Genomic DNA, 20,636 nt, shown 5'->3' on the forward strand with positions numbered 1-20,636 from the left:
AGAAAAGGATATTATACTTGTTAAAATATAAGCCCATAATATAGGAGCTCCTAAATACATCAAACTAATACTAACAGACATAAAGGGAGAAATTGCAAGGGATACAATAATAGGAGACTTTAACATCCCACTGACATCAATGGACAGATCATCTACACAGAAAATCAATAAGGCACCAAAGGTGCCTTAGGTCAGTCTACTAAGGCAAAAGCAAAAATAAACAAGCAGAACCTAATTAAAGTTATAAACTTTTCCACAGCAAAGAAAACCATAAACAAAACAGAAAGACAATCTACAGAATGGGAGAATATATTTGCAAATGATGCAGTTGGCAAGGGCTTAATTTCCAAAATACACAAATGGCTCATATAGGTCAATATATTAAAAAAACAGGCAATCACATAAAAAAAATGGGCAGAAGATCTAAACAGACATTTCTTCAGAGAAGACATACAGATGGCAAACAGGCATAAGAAAAGATATTCTACACTGTTAATTATTAGAGAAATGCAAACCAAAACTACAATGGGATATCACCTCACAATGGTCAGAATGGACATCATCAAAAGTACTACAAATAATAAATACTGGAGAGAGTGTGGAGAGAAAGGAACCCTCCTACACTGTTTGGAGAAGGCAATGGCAATCCATCCAATACTCTTGCCTGGAGAATCCCATGGACAGGGGAGCCTGGTGGGCTGTAGTCCATGGGGTTGCTATGAGTTAGACACGACTTCGCTTTCACTTTTCAGTTTCATGCATTGGAGAAGGAAATGGCAACTGACTCCAGTGTTCTTGCCTGGAGAATCCCAGGGACGGGGGAGGCTGGTGGGCTGCCATCTATGGGGTCACACAGAGTTGGACACGACTGAAGTGACTTAGCAGCAGCAGCAGCAGCAGCCTACACTGTTGGTGGGTATGTAAATTGATGTGGCCACCATGGAGAGTATGGAGATTCCTTAAAAAACTAAAGATAGAGCTATCATATGATCAAGCAATCCCAGTTCTTGGCATATATCCAAAAAAGATGAAAACTTTAATTCAGAAAGATACAGGCACCACAGGGTTCACAGCAACATTATTTACAATAAGCAAGACATGGAAGCAACCTAAGGATCCATCAACAGATGAATGGATAGAGAAGATGTGGTGTGTGTATACACACACAATGGAATATTATTCAGCCATAAAAAATGAAATAATACCATTTGCGGCAACATGGGTGGACCTAGAGATTATCATACTCAGCTAAATAAGTCAGACAGATAAATATTATATGATATCACTTACATGTGGAATCTAAAAGAAATGATACAAATGAACTAATTTACCAAACAGAAACAGACTTACCTCTAGACATAGAAAGCAAATTGCCAAATTCAGACTTAAACTGAAAAAAGTAGGGAAAACCACTAGACCATTCAGGTATGACCTAAATCAAATCCCTTATGACTATACAGTGGATGTGAGAAATAGATTTAAGGGACTAGATCTGATAGACAGAGAGCCTGATGAACTATGGACGGAGGTTTGTGACATTGTACAGGAGACAGGAATCAAGACCATCCCCATGGACAAGAAATGCAAAAAAGTCAAAATGGTTGTCTAAGGAGGCCTTACAAATAGCTGTGAAAAGAAGAGAAGCAAAAAGCAAAGGAGAAAAGGAAAGATATTCCCATTCGAATGCAGAATTCCAAAGAATAGCCAGGAGAGATAAGAAAGCCTTCCTCAGCGATCAGTGCAAAGAAATGGAGGAAAACAACAGAATGGGAAAGACTAGAGATCTCTTCAAGAAAATTAGAGATACCAAGGGAATATTTCATGCAAAGACGGGTTCGATAAAGGACAGAAATGGTATGGACCTAACAGAAGCAGAAGATATTAAGAAGAGGTGGCAAGAATACACAGAAGAACTGTACAAAAAAGATCTTCATGACCCAGATAATCCCAATGGTGTGATCACTCACCTAGAGCCAGACATCCTGGAATGGGAAGTCAAGTGGGCCTTAGAAAGCATCACTACAAACAAAGCTAGTGGATGTGATGGAATTCCAGTTGAGCTATTTCAAATCCTGAAAGATGATGCTGTGAAAGTGCTGCACTCAATATGTCAGCATTGGGAAAACTCAGCAGTGGCCACAGGACTGGAAAAGGTCAGTTTTCATTCCAATCCCTAAGGAAGGCAATGCCAAAGAATGCTCAAATTACCACACAATTGCACTCATCTCACACGCTAGTAAAGTAATGCTCAAAATTCTCCAAGCCAGGCTTCAGCAATATGTGAACGGTGAACTTCCAGACATTCAAGCTGGTTTTAGAAAAGGCAGAGGAACCAGGGATCAAATTGCCAATATCCGCTGGATCATCAAAAAAGCAAGAGAGTTCCAGAAAAATAGCTATTTCTGCCTTATTGACTACGCCAAAGCCTTCGACTATGTGGATCACAATAAACTGGAAAATTCTGAAATAGATGGGAATACCAGACCACCTGAGCTGCCTCTTGAGAAACCTGTATGCAGGTCAGGAAGCAACAGTTAGAACTGGACATGGAACAACAGACTGGTTCCAAATAGGAAAAGGAGTACGTCAAGGCTGTATATTGTCACCCTGCTTGTTTAACTTATATGCAGAGTACATCATGAGAAACACGGGGCTCAATGAAGCACAAGCTGGAATCAAGATTGCCAGGAGAAGTATCAATAACCTCAGATATGCAGATGACACCACCGTTATGGCAGAAAGTGAAGAGGAACTAAAAAGCCTCTTGATGAAAGTGAAAGAGGAGAGTGAAAAAGTTGGCTTAAAGCTCAACATTCAGAAAACTAAGATCATGGCATCTGGTCCCATCACCTCATGGGAAATAGATGGGGAGACAGTGGAAACAGTGTCAGACTTCATTTTTTTGGGCTCCAAAATCACTGCGGATGGTGACTGCAGGATGAAATTAAAAGACACTTACTCCTTGGAAGGAAAGTTATGACCAACGTAGATAGCATATTAAAAAGCAGAGATGTTACTTTGCCAACAAAGGTCCATCTGTCTGGTCAAGGCTATGGTTTTTCCAATGGTCATGTACGGATGTGAGAGTTGGACTGTGAAGAAAGCTGAGTGCCGAAAAATTGATGCTTTTGAACTGTAGTGTTGGAGAAGACTCTTGAGAGTCCCTTGGACTGCAAGGAGATCCAACCAGTCCATCCTAAAGGAGATCAGTCCTGGGTGTTCACTGGAAGGACTGATGCTGAAGCTGAAACTCCAGTACTTTGGCCACCTCATGTGAAGAGCTGACTCATTGGAAAAGACCCTGATGCTGGGAGGGATTGGGGGCAGGAGGAGAAGGGGGAGACAGAAGATGAGATGGCTAGATGGCATCATCGGCATGATTGAATAAACTCTGGGAGTTGGTGATGGACAGGGAAGCCTAGGCTTTCTGCGATTCATGGGGTAGCAAAGAGTGGGACACGACTGAGCGACTGAACTGAACTGAAAGTGGAAAGGGCAAGAGAAGGATAAATTAAGAGTTTAGGATTAACAGATATACCCTACTATATATAAAATAGATAAACAACAGACAATAAGGTCCTACAGTATAGCACAGGGAACTATATTCAGAGTCTTTTAATAACCAAAATGGAAGAGAATCTTAAAAATAACCAAATATGTAGATATATAAAACTGACTCCCACATATATGTCTATAAACTTATATGCTGCCATATATCATACATTTTATCTATATAAACTGAATCACTTTGTTATATACCATAAAATAACACAAAACTATATATGAATTACATTTCAATAAAAAAAAAGAAAAAAAAAGGGAAAGGGCCCAAATCAATAAAATCAGTAATGAAAAAGGAGAAGTTAAAACCAACACCACAAAAATACAAAGGATCACAGAGACTGTGATGAACAGCTCTATACCAATAAAAGGTACAACCTAGAAGAAATGGACAATTTCTTAGAAAGGTACAGTTTCCCAAGACTGAACCAGGAAGAAACAGAAAATATGAACAGACCAATTACCAGTACTGAAATTGAATCAGTAATTTAAAAATTCCCAACAAACAAAAGTCTAGGACTAGATAGCTTCAAGCATTCTACGAAACATTTAGAGATGACTTAATACCTATACTATTCCCAAAAACTGCAGAGGAAGGAACGCTTCTGCAACCTTCTATGAAGCCATCATCACTATGACACCAAATCAGACAAAGATATCACACACAAAAGAGAAAATTACATGTCACTATCACCAATGAACAAAGATGCAAAAATCCTCAACAAAATAATACTGGCAAACTGAATCCAACAATACATTAGAAGGATCATCCACCATGATCAAGTGAGATTTATCCTAGGGATGCAAGAATTTTCCAATATCTGCAAATCAATCAATGTGATACACTATATTAACAAACTGAAGAGCAAAAATTATATGATCATCTCAGTAGATGCAGAAAAAGCTTCTGATAAAATTCAATGTCCATTTATGATAAAAACTCTCCCAAAGGCAGGCATAGAGAGAATATACTTTGATATAATACAAACTGTATAAATGAGAAACCCATAGCTAACATGATCTTCAGTGGTGATAAGCTGAAAGCATTTCCTGTAAGATCAAGAATAAGACAAGGATGACTACTCTCACCACTTTTATTCCACATAGTTTTGGAAGTCCTTGCCACAGCAACCAGAGAAGAAAAATAAAAGGAATCCACATTGGAAAGGAAGACATAAAACTGTCATTGTTTGCAGACAACATACTATACATAGAAAATCCTAAAGATGCATTCAGAAAACTATTAGAGCTCACCAATGAATTCAGTAAAGTTGCAGGATACAAAATTAATACACAGAAATCTGTTGCATTTCTATAAACTAACAGTCAAGTATCAGAAGGAGAAATTAAGGAAACACTCTCACTTACCATCACATCAAAAAGAATAAAATACCTAGGAATAAGCTTGCCTGAGAAGCAAAAGACCTGTGCTCTGAAAACTATAAGATACTGATGAAAGAAACTGAGGACAACATAAATAGATTGAAAGATATATTGTGTTCTTGGATGGGAAGAATCAATATTGTTAAAATGACTCTACTCCCCAAGGCAATCTATAGATTCAATGCAATTCCTATCAAATGACCAATGACATTTTTCACAGAACTAGAACAAATATTTAAAAATTTGTATGGAAACATAAAAGACCTCAAATAGCCAAAACACTCTGGAGAAAGAACAGAGCTGGAGAAATCATGCTCCCTGACTTCAAATTATACTACAGAGCTACAGTAATCAAAACAGTATGGTTTGTGTGTGCTGTGTGTATGCTCAGTTGCTCAGTCATCCAACTCTTTGTGACCCAATGCACTATAGCAAGTCAGGCTCCTCTGTCCATGACATTCTCCAGGAAAGAAATTGGAGCAGGTTGCCATTTCCTTCTCCAGGGGATGTTCCTGATCCAGGGATTGAACCTGTATCTTCTCTGTCAGCAGGAAGATTCTTTACCACTGAGCCACCTGGGAAGCCCAAACAAAACAGTATGGCACTGGCACAAAACAGACACATAGGTCAATGGAACAGGACAGAAAGCCCAGAAACACACCCACACACTTATGGTCAGTTAAGCTATAACTAAGGAGGCAAGAAAATTTAGAGATACCAAGGGAACATTTCATGCAAAGATGGGCTCAATAAAGGACAGAAATGGTATGGACCTAACAGAAGCAGAAGATATTAAGAAGAGGTGGCAAGAATACACGAAGAACTGTACAAAAAAGATCTTTACAACCCAGATGATCCCAATGGTGTGATCACTCACCTAGAGCCAGACATCTTGGAATGTGAAGTCAAGTGGACCTTAGGAAGCATCACTATGAACAACGCTAGTGGAGGTGATGGAATTCAGTTGAGCTATTTCAAATCCTGAAAGATGATGCTGTGAAAGTGCTCTACTCAATATGCCAGCAAATTTGGAAAACTCAGCAGTGGCCACAGGACTGGAAAAGGTCAGTTTTCATTCCAATCCCAAAGAAAGGCAATGCCAAAGAATGCTCAAACAACCACACAATTGCACTCATCTCACATGCTAATAAAGTAATGCTCAAAATTCTCCAAGCTGGGCTTCAGCAATACATGAACCGTGAACTTCCAGATGTTCAAGCTGGTTTTAGAAAAGGCAGAGGAACCAGAGATCATATTGCCAACATCCACTGGATCATTGAAAAAGCAAGAGAGTTCCAGAAAAATATCTATTTCTGCTTTATTGACTACACCAAAGCCTTCGACTATGTGGATCACAATAAACTGGAAAATTCTGAAAGAGATGGGTATATCAGACCACCTGAGCTGCCTCTTGAGAAACCTGTATGCAGCTCAGGAAGCAACAGTTAGAACAGGCATGGAACAACAGACTGGTTCCAAATAGGAAAAGGAGTACGTCAAGGCTGTATATTGTCACCCTGCTTATTTAACTTATATGCAGAATACATCATGAGAAACACTGGGCTCAATGAAGCACAAGCTGGAATCAAGATTCCTGGGATAAATATCAATAATCTCAGATATGCAGATGACACCACCCTTATGGCAGAAAGTGAAGAAGAACTAAAGAACCTCTTGATGAAAGTGAAAGAGGAGAGTGAAAAAGTTGGCTTAAAGCTCAACATTCAGAAAACCAAGATCATGGCATCTGGTCCCATCACTTCATGGCAAATAGATGGGGAAACAGTGGAAACAGTGGCTGACTTTATTTTTGGGGGATCCAAAAACATTGCAGATGGTGATTGTAGCCGTGAAATTAAGGACACTTACTCCTTGGAAGGAAAGTCATGACCAACCTAGACAGCGTATTCAAAAGCAGAGACATTACTTTGTCAACAAAGGTCTGTCTAGTTAAGGCTATGGTTTTTCCAGTAGTCATGTACGGATGTGAGACTTGGACTATAAAGAAAGCTGAGTGCAGAAGAATTGATGCTTTTGAACTGTGGAGTTGAAGACTCCTGAGAGTCCCTTGGTCTGCAAGGAGATCAAACCAGTCCATCCTAAAGGAGATCAGTCCTGGTGTTCACTGGAAGGACTGATGTTGACGCTAAAACTCCAATACTTTGGCCACCTGATGCGAAGAGCTGACTCATTTGAAAAGACTCTGATGCTGGGAAAGATTGAAGGCAGGAGGAGAAGGGGATGACAGAGGATGAGATGGTTGGATGGCATCACCAATTCAATGGACATGAGCTTGGGTAAACTCTGAGAGTTGATGATGGACAGGGAGGCCTGGTGTGCTGTGGTTCATGAGGTCACAAAGAGTCAGACACAACTGAGCGACTGAACTGAACTGAAACTGAAGGAGGCAAGAATATACAATGGAGAAAAGACAGTCTCTTTAATAAGTTGTGCTGGAAAAAACTGGACAGCTACATAAAAGAATGAAATTAGAACATTCTCTAACATCATATACAAAAGTAAACTCAAAATGAATTAGGAGGTAGGGATTCAAATACATATACTATTATATATAAATGGAGAAGAAAATGGCAACCCACTCCAGTATTCTTGCCTGGAGAATCCCATGGACAGAAGAACCTGGGGTGCCATGGTCCATGGGGTTGCAGAGAGTCGGACATGACTGAAGTGACTAAGCATGCACTATATATAAAATAGATAACCAAAAAGGACCTACTGTCAAGCACTATATTCAATATCTTATAATTTATAATGGAAGAGAATGTAAAAAGAACAATAATGATCACTTTGTTGTACATCTAAAACTAACACAACATTGTAAATCAATTACATTCCAATAAAAATTAAAAAAACAAACCTCCCCCAATAAAACTTCTATGAATAATACTATGAATTAAACTGGTTGCTTTTGAAAAAAATAGAAAAAAAAAAAAACCTTCAAAATGGATTAAAGACCTAAACATAAGACCACATAGTATGAAACTCCTAGAAGAAAATGTCAATACAACACTCTTTGACATAATCACAGCAATATTTTTTTGGATCCATCTCCTACTAAAGAAAAGGAAATAAAAGCAAAAATAAACACATGGGACCTAATTACACTTAAAAGCTTCCGAATAGCAAAGGAAACTACTGACAAAACAAAAGAACAACCTACTGAATAGAAAAATATTTGCAGATGATGCAACTGATAAGGGATCATACACACTGAAAAGTTCAGGAGTAAAGGAATGATGTATGCAGCACACCCTCAAACTGCTGAAAGAAAAATATTCATATAATAAAGACAAAATGATAAAGAAAAAGTGGCAAAATGTTAACAAGCGATGAATCTCAGTAAAGGGTATGTGAAAGTTCCTTCTTTTTCCTAGTTTTTTATGTTTATATTTTTTTCTTTTGATTGTTTTTCCAAATAAAATTTAAAAATTATTCTTTCCAATCTGATAGGTTAAGAAATGTTGTTTTAATGTATTTTTTTTAGTTATGTGTAATGGTATCTTTTCATGTTTACTTTAAATTTAATATTTTTATACATTGCTTATTCATATCCTTTGCCTATTTTTCTGCTGTATTTTTTAAAAAATTATTTATTTATTTGGCTTCCCTGGGTTATGGCACACAGGATCTTCAACCTTCACTGTGTCATGTGGGATCTAGTTCCCTGACCAGGAATTGAAGCTGGGCCCCTGCATTGGGAGCTCAGAGTCTTAGCCACTGGACCACCAGGGAAGTCCCTGCTGTAATTTTTTTAATCGTTTTTCTCATTCAATTTGTATGACTCTTATAAGAATTAGTGTTTCTTCTGTCATGTATGCTCCAAATAGAATTTCAGAGTTTGGCATTACTTAATTTAGTTTAAGGTGCTTTTTGCTTGTTACTGTTGTTATGAACAGTAACATTTAATTTTTATGCAGTCAAATTTATCAGGCTTCTGGGTTATATCCTGCCTAGAAAGGCCATTTTTACCCTAAGCCTAGTAATGCTTTCTTCCAGTACTTTTAGAATTTAAATTTTTGGGTTTATTTATCCATTGAGCATTCTATCTGTTTATAAAGAGTTTATTTTTCCCCCAAATAACCAGTTTTACTAATGACATATATTAAACAATTTTACCTTCCTCCACTGACTTGATCAAACCAGTCAATACTAAAGGAAATCAGTCCTGAATATTCACTGGAAGGACCGATGCTGAAGCTGAAGCTAGAATACTTTGGCCACCTGGTGCAAAGAACTGACTCCTTGGAAAAGACCCTGATGCTGGGAATGACTGAAGGCAGGAGGAGAAGGGGACGACAGAGGATAAGGTGGCTGGATGGCATCACTGACTTGATGGACCTGAGTTTGAGCAAGCTCGAGGTATGCTGCAGTCAGGGAAGCCTGGCGTGCTGCAGTCCATGGGGTTGCAAAGAGTCGGACATGACTGAGCAACTGAACTGAACCACTGATTTGAAACATCTATTTTTGGATTCAAAGCTACACCGATCTGCTCTGTCTTTGGTTTCTAAATGTTTTCATATTTCTTAAAGACAGTGATTCTAATATTAAATTTCAGAAACTTCCTGGATGTTCTAGCATAAATAGTTTTCCCTTGGTATCTAAGGAAGATTGGTCCCAGGACTGTCCTCCACTCCACCTCCTCCATGTCCCCAGGATACCGAAATTCCTAGATGCTCAAGACTCTCATAAAACAGCATAGTATTTACATGCCACTTACACACATCCTCCCATATACTTTAAGAACTCTAGATTAATTATAATACCTGCTGCTGCTGCTAAGTCACTTCAGTCGTGTCCGACTCTGTGCGACCCCATAGACGGCAGCCCACCAGGCTCCCCCGTCCCTGGGATTATCCAGGCAAGAACACTGGAGTGGGTTGCCATTTCCGTCTCCAAATTATAATATCTAATACAATGTAAATGATATGTAAATAGTTGCCAGCACCTGACAAATTCAAATGTTACCTTTGGGAACTTTATTAAATTTTTTTTTTCATATTTTTGATCCATGGTTGGTTCAGTCTGTGAATGCAGAACCAGCAGACATGGAAGGCCAATTGTATCTGCGTATGTACGTACGTGTGTATGTGTATCCTCCTTCCTATACAGTCCCTGCCTTTGCATTTCATGAGGCCCATGCTGGTTTTTCTCCTCTTTCTATTCTAGTTATTCCCAGTTTTATTTGCCAATTGCTTTTTCACTAATCATCCTTCAATACTGGAAAAACTTGAGGGCTTTTCTCTCCTCCTCCTAGGTGATCACATTGGCATTCATTTTTTTTTAACCTTGTTTATGGTGCTTTTTGTTATAAAAGCTTTAAATTTATATACAATCAAACTTATCAGTCTTTTCTTTTATGGCTTCAGGGTTATATCCTGCCTAAAAAGGGCTAAGACACATTTTAATTATTATAACTTCATTACTATGTTGTGTTGTGCTTAGTCGCTCAATTGTGTCTGACTCTTGTGACCCCATAGATTGTAGCCTGCTAGGCTCCTCTGTCCATGGGATTCTCCAGGCAAGAATAATGGAGTGGGTTGCCATTTCCTTCTCCAGGGGATCTTCCCAACCCAGGAATCGAACCCAGATCTCCTGCATTGCGGTCATTACTATGTTGATAACTACTAAATTTTAATCTCAGCCTAACCTCTTTTCCGACTTACATAAACAATGGCTTGCTCAATATCTCTATGTAAATATTTCACACGTGTCTCAAACTGAATATATCTAAAATGGAACCCATGGTTTTTCCTCCTCAAGCTGTTCCCCTCTCCACTACATCTGTAGTACAGACTCCCAGAAATGGGATTGCCAAGACAGAGAGCATGAGCAAAATGTATATAATTTTGATATACTGCCCAATTTCCTTTCAGAGGGGTTGTATCAGTTTATACTTATGCTAGCAATTAGCTACCCACTCCAGTACTCTTGCCTGGAAAATCCCACGGACGGAGGAGCCTGGTAGGCTGCAGTCCATGGGGTCGCTAAGAGTCGGACACGACTGAGTGACTTCCCTTTCACTTTTCACTTTCATGCATTGGAGAAGGAAAGGGCAACCCACTCCAGTGTTCTGGCCTGGAGAATCCCAGGGACAAGGGAGCCTGGTGGGCTTCCATCTATTGGGTCACACAGAGTCGGACACGACTTAGCAGCAGCAGCAGCAGCAGCAGCAATTAGCTATTTCTCCATGTTCTTGTTAACAGGGTGTGTAACCAAACTTCTAGATATTTGTAATCTGGTAGATTACAGATTTGTAATCTGATAGATAAAAAATAGTACTTTGGTGTAGTTTTTATTCATGTGTCAGTTATTATGGACAAACCTGAGCAGATTTTCATTATGTTTAAGGGCAATCTGAACTTCTTGTTTACTACCCATTTTTAGGTCTTGGCCTAGGTTATTGACCAATGAGCTCTTAAGATATCATCTGTAATATGAGTTGCAAATGTTTTCCCTTACTTTGTCTTTAATTTTTTGTCTCATTATTGTTTTACCATGCAAAATTTTTAAATATTTATATAGTCAAATCTATCAATATTTTCTTCTATGCTTTCTGGGTTAGTCAATTAGAAAGGCCTCTTCAAGATTATAAAGGAATTGTTTTGTGTCGTCATCTACTATTTTCATGGTTTCACTTTGTATTTTTTAAATCTTGCATCCATTCACTGGACATCATCCTGTTGCACAGAAGCGTGATACTACAGAATAAAATGGACATGCCATTCCTTTGCTTAAAATCCTTTAATGGTTTTCTATTGGTCTTAAGATCAAATTCCAAATTCTTCACATGGTCTATTAACTCCAATGTGATCTGGCCCTGTTTCTTCTATGAAATCATTATGTAACATTCTTTATTGCTCTTTGGATCTCATTGGGTTTCTTTCAGTTCCTCAAACTTGTTATGCTTTTTCATGTCTCAGAATCCTGGATGAACTGTTCCAGAACCAAAGTTAAATCTCTCTGTAATACATTGTTAAATTATCCAGGGCTTCTTTGTAGCACCCATTAACTCTAATTAATTATTTATGTAATTATGAATTCAGTAGCTGTCTTCTGTGCCAGATTATAATTCTCCACTAGAACAGACACTCTAGGCATCTTGTTCACTACTGTAGCTTCTATTCCCAAGCACAGTGGTGGAAATATAGTAGCTTCACAGATATTTATTAAATGAATGAACAAATGAAAAATAACAGGTTTAATAAGTTCTTTGGTGACATATAATTTCATTTTTCTGATTATTAGCTCACCAAATAATCTGATATACTATACTGGCCTAACAAATACATTGTGAATGCATTAAAACCACCAAGTACAACTCACCTCTTGAAAATTATGTTGAGTGAACTTGTCTGCTATCCTTAGCAACTCACGACATGAATGTGTGTCAGCAAAAGCCCGAATGCCCAGGCAGTTAGAAGGATCTAATTGTCTCTTCAAGAATTCACAACAGGCTTCTTGTATTTCTGCCAGCTGGAGGAGGCAAGCAGCTGGCAGAAGGGTCTGAACATTGCCCTCTTCCACAGTTATCTGGGAGGTATATGCAAAGTCGATCAGTAGTTCCATAGCCCTCTCATCTATGTCTCGGATCACTACTTCTGTCTGACGGCTCTCTGCCAATTCTCCTGTAAACATAGCTCGGAAGTAGGGACTACAGGCTGACAAAATGACTCGATGGGCATAAATCTTCTTAGCTCCCACAACTAGCACCACATCGCATAGCTCCCGGTGTTTTCTCAGAAGGTTAATCACTTCCAAGGTTTGTCGAGGGTGCTTGTCTGAGATATAGGGCATGCGGGCAGGTTGGGGAACCCCTTCTGGCAATTTGTTGGGGTCTCCAAGGGTGCAGCGGCTTGTTACATCCATTCCAGTCTCTCCTGGCCGAATGTTGGTACACCTATAGGAATGGGGGTAGGAGAGAGAAAAGAAGATGGCAATATTTTTAGAAGCTCACTCCAGCATTTCATTTGTATGTCATATGTAGAGATTCAGGTGTTAATTTACTAAGTAAATGCCACAAACAAATTATTGACAAATAATTAGAACTACAATTTTTGGATTTTCATAACCATCACACTGTATCAACATGGAGAAAAAAAGAGAATCTGTGCCCCTCAGTTAAGATGGTAACTATGTTTTGGACAAATATTTACTATTTTTTATAGTTTACAAAGCATTTAGCTACAGACTAAGGAAAATTCAAAGGAATATAAACAGGCAATCAGAAACCTAATTATCTAGAACAAGGAGATATACATGAATAGCCAGAAAGAGGGTAACCAGGATAAAAAATGTGATTCAGAAAGGCAAAATCTATGAAATATTTGTTTATACTGGAACATATACCTGACTGGCATAAGCTCTCAGTTATTACAAGGGTATGTATTTGTGTGTGTGTGTGTGTGTGTGTGTGTGTGTGTGTTTGTGAAGTAGAAATAGTACACTGGGCTTTTCCAGAGTTTAGGTGAAATATGCAGCACACATGCTTCAGATCACAATACTTCTGTTTCTGATTCTATACTTGCTAGGCAGTCTTCTGATGTACAATTCTTGCAAAGGTATCATGTTATTTAAAAGGGAGGTAGGTGACTCCAGTGTCCTGATTACTGAGTTTTAGGTCAGCCTAACGTCAGTCTCAGAAACTTATCATCTATGACTGTACTGAGACAGTTTAATATCTGGTCCACAAGGGACAGTATTAGTTTACTACCTCTAAAACTGTAGCACCAACAAGACCTACAATATAATAAAGAGCACTGAGAGAATCCCCTGGAAAGGAGAGGAGACTCTAAAAGAACATTTTAGGAAGAAGAAACTACATTCAGTTCTTTGCAATCTGTTTTTCCAAAGCACTTATAAATTTAATCTATGCTTGGCCTCAGCCTACAGGTAAATGTATTCTACAGTACAAGCTATTCATAATACCTGACATCTGGTAGAAACAGCACTATTTATGCCTGACAATTTAAAACTGAAACTGAAGGCTGAGCAGTTAAAAAATAATTTTTACCACCCACATAAACAACCAAAAGAGGCTTTAGCCACAGTACTTTATTGGTGTCATTTGTAGTAGATGTTGAAAGAATAAATCATGAGGTTAACAGTGATGCACTCCAGCTTTAAAAAAGAACCACCATTAAAGACAAGACCAATTCAAAAATTCCCATTATAACACTGACATTGTATGTTGAAATTAAAGAGTTTTTGTTGCAATCTTAATTATGTACACAAAGATGGTACTGTTGAACTCCGATATAAACAATTTTTTATTTCACCCAAGTACAACATGGAAGCTGATTTCTACATATCTACTTAAGTTCTGTTTTCTATGCTCTCTAAACACATTCCTGAGAAGTACATTTAATCTCATGGTTTCCATTGCTTGTATGTAAATGACTAACGGATTCTTAACTCGTACCTGGGTAAGTTCTGAATTCAGACCCATATGGATGTCCCCAAATCACTCAAACTCAATATATCTTAAATACTAAAACTGATTCCTTGACTCCTTGACTACTTTCACCCAAGTACATGTCTCTCCTCTAGTCTTCCCAGATCAATTAAAGATAGTTTCATTGCTCTAGTTGCTCAGGTCAAACATTTTGGAGCCCTTTTCCTTCCACATACCCTCAAATGCAAGCCATCAGCCAATTCTGACATCCAAATACCTAGAATCCAACTATTTCTCTTCATTTTCCACTAGTCTCATCCTAATTCCTGATCCCTGGGTTGGGAAGATCCTCTGGAGAAGGAAACAGCAACATACTGTAGTATTCTTGCCTGGGAAATCCCATAGACAGAGGAGCCTGGTGGGCTACAATCCATGGGGTTGCAAAAAGTCGGACACAAATGAGCAACTGAACACACACCCTAATTCAGGCTATCTTCACACTTCTTTATATGATAATAGCTGCCAAAGAGACCTGCCTGCTTTCACCTTTGTTGATTTATATTTCCTTCTCTAAACAACCAAAACAATCCTTTAGAAAATTCATATTGTACCATTTCTCTGCTCAAAATCTCTTAAACACTCATAGTAAAAAACAAAGGCTGTAGAGCTTCCAAACTTCTGTAAGTCCTCCCCAAGCTAACTCTGAATTCATCTTCCACTCTCCCCGTGCTCATGGTTCTCTAGTCACACAGACTTCCTTGCTGCTTCTGGGACATGCCAAGGCCTTTCTTGCTTCAAAACCTTAATCCTTCTTCCTGAAAGGTTCCTCCCCAAATAGAGCTCATTCCTTTATTTCTTTCAGATCTCTGTTCCCATGACAACTTATCAGACCACCTTACATGAGAAAGCATCTCTTACTTCTACTACCCTGTACCCTTTACTGTGCTCAATTTTTCTTCTTAAATAATTATTTCCTGATAAAATGTTTTGGCTTTCTCTCCCAAACAGAACATAAGCTCCATGAAAACAAAGCCTTTGTTCTCTTTTGCTCAATGCTATACCTCAACACCTGGATTTAGTGCTCATTAAATAGTTGTCAAATGAATTCAACTTTTCTTCCTGCCAAAATAAACTATACCCTCCAAACTTTCTTGTCTAGTTCTCTTCAAAGAATGTATAGTCTGTAGCCAGGCAAACATAGACTCAAACTTTAGTTCCATCATTTACAAGGTATAACCTTGGGCAAATTGTTTAACTTCTCTGATCCTCAAGTTCATCATTTGTAACGTGGGAATAATTACACTTACCTCACAAGGAAAGTGACAGTGTTGGGATTTGTCTAAATGTATTAATAGGTACTCTGACTCCAAAGTCAGTGCTTTATCCTGAACTGTTTTGGTCAACCGGATGGAGCATTTGAAATGATCTTGGCAATCTGGTTTACATGACTGTTCTTAGAGGGGAGAAAAAGCAAGCATGCTGCCACATGCAGCGTCCACATGCTACAGTACGCTGCTCTTTTAGGAGGAAGAACAGGGATCACCAAGACTGTAAGAGGTACCTCATTGTAAACCTTCTGAGAAGTTATATTTAATTCTAGAAGTTATAATTAATTCTATACATTGTTATTTCTTCCGTGGTTCTGCTATTTGTTTTTGTAAATGTTTACTTAAAAAAAACAAAAACAACTGCTCAGCCCGCATCCTGCATCATTCTCATCACCTCCAAAAAGTTCTACTGGCAAAACTGCTCCCCGGCCTCAACACTCGCCATACATACCTGCATGTTTTTCTGGGCAACTCTGAAGGGAAATTATAATAAGCATCCTGGAAATAGATTGCATTCACACCTTGTCACATCTATAGTCATACCTTTGTTTGGATTCTGATGGATTAAGTATTCTAATGATTTGAGGGGTGGGGTGATAAACTGAAGTGTGAACTGCTCCCCAAAAGAGGAAAGTGCCCTAGGAAAGCTTTTTTTAAAACCATTTTTTAAAAAATTGAAGTATAGTTAATTTACAATGTTGTGTTAGTTTCAGGTATAGTTTCAGGTATGGGCTTCCCTGGTGGCTCAGACAGGAGACCAGGTTTTGATCCCTGGGTGGGGAAGATCCCTGGAGAAAGAAATGGCAACCCACTCCAGTATTCTTGCCTGGAGGATCATATGGACAGAGGAGCCTGGTGGGCTACAGTCCACGGGCTCGCAGAGAGTCATACAGGACTGAGAGACTAATACACACACAGCAAGGTGATTCAGTTGTACATATACACTCACGTATATGTATTTGTAGATTTATGTACCTGTATGTTCTTTTTCAGATTATTTTCCATTATAGTTTGTTATAAGATAGTGAATCTATTTCCCTGTGCTATACAGTAGGTCCTTGTTGCTTATTTTAAATATAGTTAAGTGTATATGTTTATCTTAAACTTCTAATTTGTACCTCTCCGCGCCGCCCCCCCCCCCCCCCCCGTTATCCTCTTTGGTAACCATAAATTTGTTTTCTATGTCTGTGAGTCAATTTCTCTTTTATAAATAAATTCATATGTATCTTTTTTTTTTATTAGGGAAGCTTTTAATTAAAGGTTTGGGGGAGCAAGTCTGACTGTCCAAGTGAAAATTCATCTAGAGAAACCAGAGGATCTCAAACTATTTAATTTCTCAATCTGTGGATTTCTATCTCAATAGTGAATGAAGGATATTACAATAAATATACATATAATATATTAAATAAAGAAATTGAAAAATAGTATTTTTATTAACTTAATTTGCAAGACTAATATACATGTGTCTTAAGGTTGAAGAAACTAAGTGGAAAGATTTTTCTGGATTCTATCCACAGTTAACAAACTATGGAGACCAAATAGAGCTTTTGCCTTCTCCCACAAAAGGACTGCCAATTCTAGGAAATTGTTAGTCTTTCTAAAACCAAAAGGGTATAAAATCTGCCAAGAAGTTTAGCAGACTTTGTATTCACTAAACACTTATGAAAAGTATAACTTCAACATAAAGTCCGTAAATGGCATATTTACCATCAACTCCCTCAAACCTTAACATAACCTTAGTTTGTTCTTTACCAGCCATGTCCTTCAAGGGAAGCTGATCATGTACCCAGCTATAAGAATGAAGCTCGAATTCTCTTGCAATTTTAGGTTAGGATGAAGCTAATATTGAAGAGGTTACACTGGAGACACGGAGAAAATCTGGGTGCCAGATGGTGCTATCAAGCCATGCACTGACCAGCCCTGGTGCCCACCTTTCTTCTGGCCTTCTTGTTATGTAAATAAAAGACTGCTATATTGATTAAGCCAGTTTGAGTCAAGAAACTGTTAATTCCAACCCCAAACTTTCTGATACCAAAAACAAGTAGTTAAAAATGTGAAATTAGCCACATATTCTAAATTTACTAATCAACTTGAATACAGAAAATAACCCTTGCTTTGACTGGCCAACTACTTCTGTATATTATAGAGACTCTTGCTCCATTATTTTCTGATTTACTAAAAATGGTATTGGTAAATTTAGAAGTATGGTTTGAATTTGTATCTCTTCTTTCAAATGAAGTAAAAATGCTGGAAGAAAACTAGATACTCTTTCTTCACAGTGGCTGGCCCAATTCCTATTGGGCTGTTACATTAAGTTTTAAAATATTATTTCTCTAACCCAGCTATGTGAGGGTGCTTGGTAAAAACACAGATTCTTAAGAGGGGCTAGCGAATCAAAATCTCTGAGGGTATGGCTCCAGAGTCTGCATTTAGCAAGTGGTTATTTTAACACAAATTAAAGTTTGATTAATTAAAGTTCGATTAATAATTGGCTAATGAATTTGACTAATAAATAAAATTTCTTAGTGGAAGCTGTTTTTACAAAAAGAATGTTGACCTAAGATGAAAGGAAAAAACAATGTGAAAAAAGTAATGATTCAAAATGCAGCTATAAAAAGAAAAAAATGTAACAGCAAAGTCACTGTCAAACATATAAAATAAAACAATAAGGATTCGAATTTACCAAAATGTCAGTAAATCTAAAAAATTCTGTAAACAGGCATCAGACATTATATACAAAATAATTTTAAGAAATAATTCCTTCACTTGAATTTCTATATATAAGGGAAACAAAAAAGCTGTTATTAAATTTTTTTCAATTATTCTTTCACATTCTGTGGGAATGAGCAACATTTACTTCAGAGACAGATGGTGCTTTTAAAAAAACATCTGTTTAGGCCTTTTAATTATAAAATGCAAGGTGACAGCCCCTTGGAATGATCATTAGATGTCCTTCATTTGCAGTACTTTTTGGTTTCTTATGCTTTGAAATTTAAATTGAATTTAAATATTATTAGGAGGGCTTGGAATCTTAGTTCACACAGTCCCCACCACTCTCTGTCTTACATGACGTTATGCCATGCACTTATATGAACTATGTAAAAGATATATGAGGACTTTGTTTTTTAGTCTCTGTTTTTTATTCTTGCCAGGAAAATCCCATGGACAGAGGAGCCTGGAAGGCTACAGTCCATGGAGTCACAAACAGTCAGACATGACTGAAGCGACTGAGCACACAGCACTATAGGAATCAAGATTGGAACAAAGAGACCCAAACTACTCCGTATAATAAAGTAACGGTAATTTCAAAGGGAGAAAGTTTTAGGGGGAGAAAGAGAGAATTAAAACAGAAAGAACTGCCATATGACCCAGCAATCCCACTGCTGGGCATACACACTGAGGAAACCAGAATGAAACACATGTACCCCAATGTTCATCGCAGCACTGTTTACAATGGCCAGGACATGGAAGAAACCTAGATGTCCATTGGCAGACGAATGGATAAGAAAGCTGTGGTACAATATACACAATTACTCAGCTATTAAAAAGAATGCATTTGAATCAGTTCTAATGAGGTGGATGAAACTGGAGCCTATTATACAGAGTGAAGTATGTCAGAAAGAAAAACACCAATACAGTATATTAATGCATATATATGGAATTTAGAAAGATGGTAATGATGACCCTATATGCAAGACAGCAAAAGAGACACAGATATAAAGAACAGACTTTTGGACTCTGTGGGAGAAGGCAAGGGTGGGATGATTTGAGAGAATAGTGTTGAAACATGTATATTATCTTATGTGAAACAGATCGCTAGTCCAGGTTTGATACATGACACAGGGTGCTCAGGGCTGGGGCACTGGGATGACCCTGAGGGATGGGATGGGGAGGGAGGTGGGAGGGGTTTCAGGATGGGGGACACGTGTACACCCATGGCTGATTCATGTCAATGTATGGCAAAACCACTACAATATTGTAAAGTAATTAGCCCCCAATTAAAATAAATAAATTAATTTAAAAAACAGAAAGCAAAAGAAATGAAGACTGGTTAAAAATAGTGGCAGGTTGTGATTTAAGGCCAGAAACAGCCAGTGAAAAAATGTTGAATGGCTAAGAACTTTTGTGGCTTCTCTCATTATTCCTAAATTTTCAGTAAACATCTTGATGTATTCGATGGCAGTGTTCAATGAAGGCAAAGGAAGCAACAATGAGTATGCAGTATTTCTAGAAAGCAGCTTAGCTATGAAAAGAGACATAAAGTTCTACGTCTACTTAGAGTAATAGCAGGAAAATGATTATATATTGATGCAATGAAGCAGAAGGAGGGAGAAGTTTTAAAATATATGTAAAGAGGGAGAGAATAAATGATGGAGCAAAATTCTTGAACAGTGGAATATAAAGAAATACAGAAGGATGGATCATAGATAAAAGGAAGAAGGGCTCCCCATAAGAGATCAGGGAAAGGAGTGGGAGGAAATATAGTGTGGAAACGGATAGATATATTTGGGTAAGGAGGTGTCAGAAGTTGGAGGAAGTTCATACCTGATGGCCTCTATTTTTTTAGTGAAGTAGGAGTTGAGGGAACAGATCACTTACTGCTACTGAAAGGACTGCTAAGAGGGTCATGAGAAGAATGTGTGAGGATGTGAAATAGCTACTGTGGGGAATGAGTAAGCATTGATTTTGGATAACACTGTTGGCTCAATGATATTAAAGACTCTGACTACAGTAGCATGACTTCCCTATGGCTGGTTTTATCCAGCAACAATCTACAGCCCAAATTAGAGAATATAAATGCCTGCATTAATCTAGAATTGAGAAATGCCATGGACATACTCAAGAGTTGAGTGAGTAGCAGCCAGAAAATGGTTCAAGTGGTTGTAGGAGTAAACTGTGTAAAAATATAAGAGACAAAAGCCATGTTGATTATGACTAGGTCAAAGAACAGA

The 20,636-nt window shown here is 38.0% G+C and overlaps 1 protein-coding gene across 7 annotated transcripts in view; it reads right to left on the reverse strand.

Annotated features, from left to right (window-relative positions):
* Positions 1-20,636, reverse strand: part of KLHL20 (kelch like family member 20) — a 71,870-nt gene that overhangs the window by 26,906 nt on the left and 24,328 nt on the right. For all 7 annotated transcript variants that reach the window (XM_020902260.2, XM_020902261.2, XM_020902256.2 and 4 more), the window contains one exon: positions 12,289-12,862. In XM_020902260.2, the coding sequence (XP_020757919.2) occupies positions 12,289-12,862 (574 nt within the window). The remainder of the gene's footprint in view (positions 1-12,288; positions 12,863-20,636) is intronic.

The sequence above is a fragment of the Odocoileus virginianus genome, chromosome 11 (assembly GCF_023699985.2).
Source record: "Odocoileus virginianus isolate 20LAN1187 ecotype Illinois chromosome 11, Ovbor_1.2, whole genome shotgun sequence".
Taxonomy (NCBI): Eukaryota; Metazoa; Chordata; class Mammalia; order Artiodactyla; family Cervidae; genus Odocoileus; species Odocoileus virginianus.